Source organism: Monodon monoceros, unplaced genomic scaffold (assembly GCF_005190385.1).
Source record: "Monodon monoceros isolate NGI ecotype Baffin Bay Population unplaced genomic scaffold, NGI_Narwhal_1 Super_Scaffold_11, whole genome shotgun sequence".
Classification (NCBI taxonomy): Eukaryota; Metazoa; Chordata; class Mammalia; order Artiodactyla; family Monodontidae; genus Monodon; species Monodon monoceros.
Genome location: NW_021703767.1, coordinates 123,874,021 through 123,886,140, shown reverse-complemented (window position 1 = coordinate 123,886,140; position 12,120 = coordinate 123,874,021). Strand labels below are relative to the sequence as shown.

At 37.0% G+C, this 12,120-nt stretch overlaps 1 protein-coding gene across 3 annotated transcripts in view; it reads right to left on the bottom strand.

Moving 5' to 3' along the window:
- PIK3CB (phosphatidylinositol-4,5-bisphosphate 3-kinase catalytic subunit beta) overlaps nt 1-12,120 on the bottom strand; it is a 147,079-nt gene that overhangs the window by 62,905 nt on the left and 72,054 nt on the right. For all 3 annotated transcript variants that reach the window (XM_029214289.1, XM_029214290.1, XM_029214291.1), the window contains 2 exons: nt 5,088-5,339; nt 3,600-3,696 (listed from right to left, as the gene is read on the bottom strand). In XM_029214289.1, coding sequence (XP_029070122.1) covers nt 3,600-3,696; nt 5,088-5,339 — 349 coding nt within the window. The remainder of the gene's footprint in view (nt 1-3,599; nt 3,697-5,087; nt 5,340-12,120) is intronic.

The window sequence follows — 12,120 nt, the reverse complement described above, 5'->3', positions numbered from 1 at the left end:
AATGTGTTCAAGTATTCTCAATCTACAAAAAAAAAAAATTGGAACTGCTCTCGTCCCCTCAAAATTAGGTGGTCCATAGGAATTTTTATTATTTCATCACTATATATCAATTTCTTAATCACATATGTTCTGATTTCCGTGGTCATCACAGTACCCAAACTGATATTTTGACAGTCATTAATAACATTCCTTTTGACAAACCTAATGTTGGTAATGTTCCTCTATGATCTCATAACTGCTGATGTAGTTAAACACCTTCTCTGGTAGTTTCTCAAACATTCCATCCAAGTGGTACTTCTTTAACCTCACCAACTGTGACATTCTTCAAGGCACTCCTTCCTCTTCTCTACCACCCTAAATATGTTCCATTCACAGACTGGGCATGTGAATCAGAATTTCAATGTTATCTTAGACCCTAGAGCTCATATAACTTTCTCATTTCACAGAGAAGTAAACTGTTGAAGAGACATTAAACTCTGAGAAAACAAGAGTTAGCAGTACAAACTAAAGTCTCCCCTCTGCAAACTAATTTCTCTCTTCTTATAACTGATTTTTTGCACAGTTGTCCTTTTGTACTTCCTAAGGAAATAAAACATAAAAGTACATTCTGTCCAGGCCTAATGTCCAGGTGGTATGCACACTGAGAATTATCTCCCAAAGCTAGAAAATCTTTACAAAGTACAGGGTGGTCCAAAAGGTTCGTTCAGTTTTTTCCGTTAGATGGCTCTAATAGCACTTAGTTGTCTTTAACTTCATTCGAAACAATTTTGTTAGACTGTATGTGACAGCTGTCATATCAGCGTGCATTTAAAAAAAGACATCAAAATTGGTGAATTTTTGTGTAGACATTTTAATACTGAAGATGGAAGAAAAAAAGCAACATTTTCGGCATATTATGCTTTACTATTTCAAGAAAGGTAAAAACGCAACTGAAACACAAAAAGATTTGTGCAGTGTATGGAGAAGGTGCTATTGACTGTTCGAATGTGTCAAAAGGGGTTTGCTAACTTTCGTGTCGGAGATTTCTCGCTGGACAATGCTCCGCGGTCGGGTGGAACAGTTGAAGTTGATAGCTATCATATCGAGACATCAGTTGAGAACAATCAGCGTTATACCACACGAGAGAGAGACGACATACTCAAAATATCCAAATCAAGTGCTGAAAATCATTTGCACCAGCTTGGTTATGTGAATTGCTCTGATGTTTGGGTTGCACGTAAGTTAAGCAAAAAAAACCTTCTTAACCATATTTCCACATGCAATTCTCTACTGAAACGTAATGAAAGCATTCCGTTTTTAAAACAAATTGTGACGGGAAATGAAAGGTGGATGCTGTACGACAATGTGGAATGGGAGAAATCGCGGGGCAAGCGAAATGAACCACCACCAACCACACCAAAGGCCGGTCTTCATCCGAAGAAGGTGATGTTGTGCATATGGTGGGACTGGAAGGGAGTCATCCATTATGAGCTCCTTCCGGAAAACAAGACAATTAATTCCAACAAGTACTGCTCTCAATTAGACCAAGTGAAAGCGGCACTCGACAAAAAGCGTCTGGAATTAGTCAACAGACTGATCTAAAACGCATAATCTTCCATTAGGATAATACAAGACTGCATGTTTCTTTGATGACTAGGCAAAAACTGTTATAGCTTGGCTGGAAAGTTCTGATTCATCCGGCTGTATTCGCCAAATATTGCACCTTTGGATTTCCACTGATTTTGGTCTTTACAAAATTCTCTTAATGGAAAAAATTTCAATTCCCCGGAAGACTGTAAAAGGCACCTGGAACAGTTCTTTTCTCAAAAAGATAAAAAGTTTGGGGAAGATGGAATTATGAAGTTGCCTGGAAAATGGCAGAAGGTGGTGGAACAAAAAGGTGAATATGTGGTTCAATAAAGTTCTTGGTGAAAATGAAAAATGTATCTTTTATTTTTACTTAAAAAACCGAAGGCACTTTTTTGACCCATCCAATATTTACAAGTTTCAGCTCCTTAATCAACCCTTTGCTTATCTTGTTTCATACTCTCACATCTCACGGATTCCATTTTGACCTGGACTGAAGGAATTCTCATAATTTATACACTTCTGAAGCTGATTTCTCAGCAAATTAATATCCTATATTTGTGCTATCTACTAGTATTATATTTATTAGTCCTATCAAATGCAACCTATCTAAAGTCAGGTGTACCAATTTAGTATTATCTGCCCCAAACATATGGAGAACAGAACACTGCACACAATATGCTATTTTATTTAAGAATAGGGAGAAAAGTAGAAATTTATATTTGTATTTTCTTCTATATACATGAAGAATTCTGGAAATACAAAAGCAACCAATAAATGTGATTATAAACCTTCTAATGATGACCTAGGTACTCTAGAAATTAGAGTATTTGTAGTTCCTGTGTTTCTGGCTTGCTCGTACTACGATAAATGTGAATTCTAGAACCAAACATGCAGAACAAACATCTCTAACATTTTGTTAGAGATAAATTCAGGTCCATGATATGCCAAGTTAATTGCAAAAAATTGTCAATTTTTCTAAAAATATCAGTTAAGTTGCTTACTGATTTTGGAGAACATGTGTGAGTCTAAATTAAGATTTTCAAAAAAGTTTACTGCTGAAATGAATAATTTTTACTCTAACTGTGAAACTACAGTTCCTCTTAAGAAGAGCACACTGCTCTCCTATATTTGGGGAATAATGTGATTAGTGAAAATTATTGGAGGTATATGCAGGAAAGGGTAGGAATAAAAGAATATACACAAATAAAATGCTAGGATATGAGCAGTTTATAAGTATGTTCATGGATAACTGATTATCCAAAAGCAATTTCTCAGGTAGCAGCTACTAAAATAGAACATTTTTAAATGTCTGTCACCCACAAAATAATTTTTAAATGCAAGTAAGGGCACAATTTTACTATATATATTAACCAACTATGAAGACCAAAAAAAAAACCCTCACTATTATAATGCAAAGATAACACTGAAAATTTCCCACATTTGGGAAAGCAGTAGGAACAATGGAAAGAGTCAAGCAATCTTTTGCACAAATCCTAGGTTTGAAGAACCAATTATGTAAGACTGACTTATGGCTGAACTTCACTTTTCTCATCTATAAAATGGGACAAAGCCATCTACCTCACAGGGATACTCTGAGTAGTATTTGAGAAATATAGGCTTATGGAAGGTGGTCCTCTTAGCTCAAATTTCAAGATAACGCCAACTAAAGAGGAAGTGTCTTTACTATCCTTCCCATGTTAGAATCTTCCTTCTAGTGCAGAAGCAGAAATTCAGTACAACTAGGAACCACAGAGATTGTTATAAAGAAGACATTGTTCCTTAGAAGAATGTCTCAAAAACCTGTAACAATAAAACATTTGAAGTGAGAAAACAGTTATCAAAATAAATATATTCAGATACAAATCACTTTTAAGTACATTAAAATAATCTTGGGAAATCTGTTTTAGAATAAACAATAAAAATATGGTTTCTTAACTGGACTGAAAAAAGAGTGAGTCATAAAAAAATGTTAACTAGTCCACATGCCAAAAATTCTTCTTTAACACTAAGGATTAGGATGTAAATCTTACCAGGAAATGAAGACCAGCTGTGCAATATTATATCTCCAGATCTCAACTGTCCTTTAAAGTCAAAAACCATCGTATTTACCCAGGCTACAGGATAATCCTGTTGAAAAGATACCATTGCGTAAATATACTAAGAATAAACTTTAAGGTGTGAACACGCACATACCCTTTGCTTCAATAATGTTAGTTCTAGAAGTTTCTAGCTTTCTAGATGATTTCCTCCAAAACCATCCAATATAAAAACAAGATGTACATGGAAAGATGTTCAACATCTTTATAATGGTTAAAGAAAATCCTAAAAGCCAATTAATGTCTCAGAATAAAATACAGTATCCAAAACGTAGAATATTTATTGTGCAGCCATTGCAAATGATGAGGAATTTTTAATGATTCAAGAAAATATGTGCGATATGTTAGATTATATGTTTTAAGATCTTTCAGTCTATATAAATCTTAATTTAGCAGAAGGCAATGTCTCTAGGTATTGTAGAATTTATTTATATTTCTAAAAAGGAGGTACCAAGCTAATAGGACTTTTATGTAGACACTCAGACTAATTAATCTGGTCACAGTCTATGAAAAAACTATAAATACTTGAACACTCTGAGTAAAATTCTCTATCAGTGGAGGAAAAAAACTAAGGAAATAACTCTTATGTGACTTTTTAGACAATAAAATTCATTTTTTTAAAAACTATATGATAATAACCAGAGGAAAGGCTTATATTCTCATGTTAAGAATAAAAGGATACAAATTCATGTAGATAAATATAGTCACCAGACTTTTTAAAATGCATAAAATTCATGTCTCCATCCTCCAAAAAGAAACGTTCCATAAAGAAGAAAATTAAAAAGACTTGAATAAAAATATGAAATGGAAGATGAGAACATAAGAACACGTTCACCATCCTTTATCCACAATTTCAAAGTCCAAGAAACTCTGACAACTACAGGTTTGTTCATAACTCATTTAACAGTAAAACATGACCAGAAATAACATGAAGCTAAATGACAGCCTCCATTTGTCTCATTTAGTGAGAATATTCATATATTTCACTGCTAGAAACTGATGTGTTTGATTACAGAGTTGTGTCCCAGACCCTACAAGGTGTGTTGAGTGATCTATGATCTTTCTAAAATGCATAAAATTTTGAATTCTCAAACGTATCTGGCACCTGAAACTTCAGTTAAAGGACTGTGGACCTATAATATTTTAAATCTCTTCATTCTTTTTAAACTATTTCCTAAAAAGGATTACATTTATAATAGAACACTTACAGTATGACATATACTAAAATAAAGTTGCCAAAAGAAAAATGACAAGGACATAAAATGGAGACTTACTGTCTTTTTTAGAAATCAGTTCTTAGGGACAAAAGTTATATGACATAATTTCATTTATATTACTCTATTATTTCAAAGTTTTTAAATTATTCCATTATGTTATTATTAGTCCATTATAAAAACTTTTCAGAAGTTAGTATATAATTACCACTTTTCCAGATTTCCTGATGGTCTGATATTTAGAGGGATTAATAGTTTTAGTTGATTTCTTCGTTTTCACTTTATCCAAAACTGCATAAACAGCGAAACATAATCGAGCCATTCGTGGCAGGTCACAAGTATTGATATCAAATTCCAGTGGTTCATTCCAAATATGATCGTTTTTCCCTGATATCTCTGAGCTTACGACGGTTTTACACAGGAGTTCGGTACCATGAAAAAGGCCAGCCCTGACATGAACCTGTAATGATGGAGACAAAAACAAATACAGAATCATGAATACTGCACCACTAAAACACCTTTATTTGGGAGAATGAAGATATACATACTGGCAGAAGCAGACAAACTCTAGGAAAGCATATTCGTCCACAGAACCATTAGACTATAATTCATCAGCATATAATTCACCACACTGTTAGTATAACCTATTTTTCACTTACTAAGCAGACCAGCTAAAAAATGCCAAAGGTCTCAATGGTATAAATGGGTCTAAAGAAACCAAGACCATAAATATAAAAACTACTATCGGGCTTCCCCGGTGGCACAGTGGTTGAGAGTCCGCCTGCCGATGCAGGGGACACGGGTTCGTGCCCCGGTCCGGGAAGATCCCACATGCCGCGGAGCGGCTGGGCCCGTGAGCCATGGCCACTGAGCCTGCGCGTCCAGAGCCTGTGCTCCGCAATGGGAGAGGCCACAACAGTGAGAGGTCCGCGTACCGCAAAAAAAACAAAATGTGTATGTACCATGTGAAAATAGAGAATGGAACTGAATAGATATCTGGGGTGGAAGCAAAGGCTTGAGAACCATAAGCAAAGGTAGGACAGTTTTTTCAATTTTCTTACAAAGAAGGTATTAGTTATTGTTTTCCAAGATCTGAAGAATATGAGCAGGAGGTAAACCACTAAGAGGTATTGAGGTAGGGTCCACATGCCTGAAGCAAACAATCCATCTGACCTCTGAGGACCTTGCCATCAAGATCTCCACAGTACTTTCTCTCACTCCCTTCAGCCACACAATCCACAATCTCACCCTGAATTTGACTTTACCACACCCTAGCACCTCCAAATCAATAATTCCTACATCTTACTCTCCAACTATCTCACCTTCCAACTCACTCCAACACTCCCAAAGGAACACTTCCCTGCCCTCACTAAGGCCTCCATTTCAATAATCAACACCTCCCCATTTCTCCATTAGCTTTGTTTGCCTTCACCCTCACCAAAACCCTCTGCCAGTGCCTGTCTCTCCTTTGCCACACTCATCTGAGGCCCATGTCCTGGATAAACCTGATTATCTGCCTCTCCTCCATGCCAAATATTACTGGGCAGACCAGCACCATGACCGACCAAAGCCAAATGTAAAATTATTCTTTCATCACTACAAGAACTATTTCTTACCTTTCCTTCACTGCTGAGAACTTCCACAGAGTTACTCTCCTCTGAAAGCCCTATTTAAGCTACTTGTTTTGTCTGGTTGTCTATTACTTGAAGATGACATGTTCTGAAGGATATGTCCTATCTGTCAATCTACTCTATTTAGAAGTTATGAAACATTAGGGCAATAAAATACTAAACAACTATTATTTATAAGGAAAACAAGTAATGAGGAACACCAAATTATGTACCGACTATAAAAATCAGAATCCAATACTTACCAACTACAGACAGATCATTGTTACTAAATTCTGAAGTCATGTGGGTGGGGCAGATTGAGGATAGGGTGTATGTTACATGAAGTAGAAGGCTTAAAGTGTATTTTCTTCCTGAAAAATGCAGGTTAATTCATAGACACCTGACACTCCACAGATCTCCATGTAAAGGTGTATGGCTGATGGGATGGGGTTGTCATCTATTCATACGTAAAACCCACGTAGGAAATCCATGTCTATAAGACTACTTTAATTCCACTCTAGGCTTTGATCTTATATATATATATATATATATATATATATATATATATCAATAATCAATATCAGATATATATATATATCTGAGCTTAAATGGCCACAACAAAGTCTCTGCTGCCCAATCTTTATCCAAACCCATTTTTGAGTAAAAATACATATACGGAACTTCCAGAAAGTCATGCAATATATTTATTTCTTCGGAAAGTCCAAATATTACCATTCAACTAAATACTCACATGGTTGAGTATAGCACTTAGACTGAATTACACAGAATGACTTTGGTATCACACAGAATGATTTTTTCTGAATTGCACTGTCAATATTATATTTTAAGTCTACCCAGTGAAAGACTGGGTAAGAGACAGATATGTGAAACATTATAAGAGACAGATATGTGAAACATTATTTATAAGAGACAGATATGTGAAACATTATTTTACCTACTATAATGATGTTGGCAGGGATTTTGGTGCACACTTTATCACCCACTGTGTCTCCTTCATAAGGAACTGCTAAACATCTCTCCATTTCCAACATAAGGATGAACTACAACCATATGAATAACTAGATTATTTTTATCTCAAGAGATTCTAAATATTATAACTGATCATGTTTCCTTTGCTTTGGCTACTATCTACATTGCCAGCAGAGAGTGAAATCGGTAGTCCACATCAAGCAGTTATACAGGACCCTATTATATAACTACCTGCTGCAAATCTTGCTCTTGGCTTTTTCAACTAATAAATATCCTCGATTATTTTTTAAAAAGTCACACTTTGTATATTTTTTTTGTGTATATATGAGAGACTGGGTGTGCGTGGTGGGGGTGGGGGGACACGCAAGCGAGTTTACCTCAAACCATTTGTGAAATGAGATTGGATACATCATAAATAAAACAAAACATACATAAAACTTTCGTATGATAGGATGGAAGATAGGCATTTCAGAATAAAAATGATATTCAATTCTTACTCTCAGTGACATTAAAGACTTATGAATTTATCACCTTTTGTATAAAGAATATATAGTTTATTCAGAAAAATCACAAGTTTAAAAATAAATATTTTCCCATGTTTTTGTGATAAAAACAAGCTACTTAAATTGCTGAACTTAAAAACATTTGCGTCTCTTGGTTTTTGACAGTTTTTGAGAAATAGAAACAAATGAGCCCACTACATTATAAGTACTCAATAAATGTTTACACTTAAAAACCAAAACAAAAAATGCTGGTTATAGTTCTATCAACCAAATTCTGGCAAAATTCAGATATATGGAACACAGTAAAATTATGGATCGGTTGGATACAAAGCTCAAAAAAGAACTCAAGTATAATGACCTAGGAAAGTCCTATACTAGCTGTAAACAGCAACAGCCAAGGGTGTGGTGTGGAAAAGAATAACAATAAAGAATGAATCTAACTTGGGTGTGGTAACAATAAACAAAAATGACCCTGCACATTCTGAAGAAAACTGTTGAAATATCATTCTCTAATAGTCAAAGTGTGATATATTTAAGACCAAGTCATCAGGACTATGTCTCATTGCAAAATCTCCTGGTAATTCACTAAAATGACTGAAGTTCATACATGGTTAAAAACAAACAAGAGAAGAAAAAACTATCTACATTTAAAATAAAGTGAAAAAATCTGTGTTTTCTGAGCTTAGAATTTCCCTAGTAGAAGACATTAAAAAAAGGGTTTTGTTTTCAGAAAAAGCAGTAAGAAAAACCATTCTCTAAATTTATATCATGTGAAATTTTGTCAAAATTGTCACATTTCCTGATGCTTTGTCTCAATCACCTTCAGGCTCTGAAAAGTTGAGAATTTTAAAGGACCATCATGTTTAATTACAGTCACATGTTTCATTGTCCAACTTCAGCAAGCTTCCAAAGACACTTTTTCACAAGTCCCAGAATACTTGGAGATGGAGAGAAGGCAGGCTTTGTTATGTAAAGGACGTTCAACTGTGCCACAGCAAGGGTGTGCCAAGCCTGCAGAGACTGCATTCCTGAACTCACCAATTAAAAATGTTGTGTTGGCCAAGATGTGAAACTTTTTCCCAACATCAACACCTAATTTCCTTCTTGTTCGACGATATGGCCAAAATCCACTACATTTACCCTTCTGATATTAGACACCCAAAAAAAGATCAGTAACATGAATAGGCTGAAATTCCCAGGCTTTCATGAAGTATATCACAATAAAAAGGCAGGTTTGTTCTGGCTTAGTGGGAGGAGTCCTGTGCTACCTTTAACTAAGGATATAAAGATGTTAGAGACAGTTACATTAAAATGTATTCATTCATTGCACAAATATTTATTGAGTGTTCTAGGTACTGAAATAAGAAGATAAAAAGATTAAGATAGTTTTTTCTTTCCTAGGTTGTATCTATTTTAACAGGTTAGGAGTGGTGAGAGCCATGTAACTAGGCTTATGAGGTGTTATGATTTTTAACTAGGAAGAGTCAAGTTATGATTTTTGATACGGAGTATATCTGAGCTTGGAATTCTCTGGGTTTATCACGCTTAGGGTTCGTTGGGCTTCTTAAACATGTTATATTTATGTCTTTTGCCAACTTTGGAAAGCTCCCAGTGATGATTTCTTTAGTTTAGTTTTTCTCAGCTTCATTCCTTCCCTTTTCCTTTGGAGATGCAGATTACACACGAGTTAGACCTTCTGATATTGTCATACAGGTATGAGACGCTGTGAAGTTTTTTCTCCTCCAACTATTTTTCTCTCCATTCAAACTAGAAAATTTTATTGATTAATCTTCAAGTTCACTACTCTTTCCTTTCACACTACTTCCATTATTGAGTCCATTGAGGGTTTCTTTGGCTTTTTTTTGAGGTACGCGGGTCTCTCACTGTTGTGGCCTCTCCTGTTGCAGAGCACAGGCACCGGACGCGCAGGCTCAGCGGCCATGGCTCACGGGCCTAACCGCTCCGTGGCATGTGGGATCTTCCTGGACCGGGGCACGAACCCATGAACCCTGCATCGGCAGGCGGACTCTCAACCACTGTGCCACCAGGGAAGCCCCATTGAGGGTTTTTTTTTTCCCCAGAGTTTTTTAATTAGCTGGCCCTCCTTATCCACAGGTTCTGCAACCACAGATTAAACCAACCACTGATCAAAAATATTTCGGAAAAAAACTTCCAGAAAGTGATAAAAAGAAAAACTTGAATTTGCTGCACTCCAGTAACTATTTACGTAGCATTTACATTGTATTGGGTATTATAAGTAATCTACAGATTATTTAAAGTACAGGATGTGGGGCTTCCCTGGTGGCTCAGTGGTTGGGAATCCGCCTGCCAATGCAGGGCACATGGGTTCGAGCCCTGGCCTGGGAGGATCCCACATGCCACAGAACAACTAAGCCTGTGTGCCACAACTATTGAGCCTGCGCTCTAGAGCCCACGAGCCACAACTACTAAGCCCGTGTGCCACAACTACTGAAGCCCGCACACCTAGAGCCCATGCTCCGCAACGAGAAGCCACCTCAATGAGAAGCACACGCACCGCAATGAAGAGTAGCCCCTGCTTGCCGCAACTAAAGAAAGCCCACGTGCAGGAACAAAGACCCAATGCAGCCAACAATAAAATAAGTTTATTAATTTTAAAAATAATAATAAAGTACAGGATGTGCATAGGTTGTATAAGAATACTATGTCATTTAATATAAGGAACTTACTTGAAATTCTGGGGCTTTTGGTGTCCTCTGGGGGTCCTGGAACCAAACCCCTGCAGATACTGATGGACAACTGTATATGTTGGCTGAGACTTTCTATTTTTCCATTCCTTTTCATTGTTTGTGTTTTGCCCTTAGTTGTTAGAGCATTTTTATAATAACTACTTTAACAGCTTTGTGAATAATTCCAACATCTATGTCATCTCAGCACTGATGGCTGTTGATTCTCATGGTCCATACAACTTGAGATTTTCCTGGTTCTTTATATGCCAATTAATTTTGAAATATATCCTACACATTTTGACTATTATAAGATGCTCGGCTTTGTTTATATTCTACAGAGAATGTTGATGTTTGTTTTAGGAGACAATGGTTAGGTTCAGGCTGCAAGTTCCAACAAACCTTCTGTGAGTTGTGGTTCCAATACCAGTTCAGTTTTCAAATCCTTTGCAGGGCTATCTGGATCTGTCCTGCATTTGCACCATACAGTGACTAGTCTGAGACTTGGGTGGTGGTTTAGGCCACAGTTCAGTTCTCAAAGTATACAGGCAGTTATGACTCTGATCCATAGATGTACAGCTCAGGAATAAACCTAGAAGTTTCCTGAGCTCGTCCCACTCTGAAATCATCCAAGTATTTTTTGGTTGCCTGGGGCTCCCCTCTTCTTGTCACCTAGCCAGAAATCTGAGGCGTTATTCACCCACATTTCCTACAACTATGCCAAAAAGAGAAGGACAGAAAGGGAAAGGGGGGAGGCCAATCAGGACATGTCCAATTCTCTTAGGGCTACAACTCCTCTAGTCAAAGAGGAAGGCTCAACTCTGCATTTTAGGCCTGTCCCCAATGCTGTTGCTTCTGCCACTGCCGCTCTGCTACTGCTGCCACAGGACTTCTTGGGATACTAGGGCAAGTAAGAACAGAGAAAAGAACAGAAAACAAAAAAGAGAGGGAAAAAATGGGGAGATCCCCACTCTCTCTGAGAGTTAGAAGAACCCATTCCAACTAGTGCTATAATTAGAGGGCTTTCTGAGTTCTATCTGCACTAATACCATCTTCTAGATTTTGGGCAACACTGATATAAGGCTTCTGCTGAATATTAAGATGCAGACCTGAAAAGGGAAATGCCACGAGGCGGGGAAAAGATCAACCAGGAAGCTGTATACTACAGAATTCAAAGCACTTTAACAGTGAAAGACATTCAAATGCCAGCCAGGCAGAGTAGTGAATCTTCACCGAACACCTAGGATTTCATTACAGACTCCAGAGAATCATGTGCCCAGTAAGATCTCTGGGACTGCCATTACAATGGATTTCACTACCGTGATTACGTTTTACTATATGACATAGGTTACTTTAAGGAAGGGAGGGATTTCCCTGGCGGTCCAGCAGGTAAGACTGTGCTTCCACTGCAGGGAGCGCCAGTTTGATCCCTG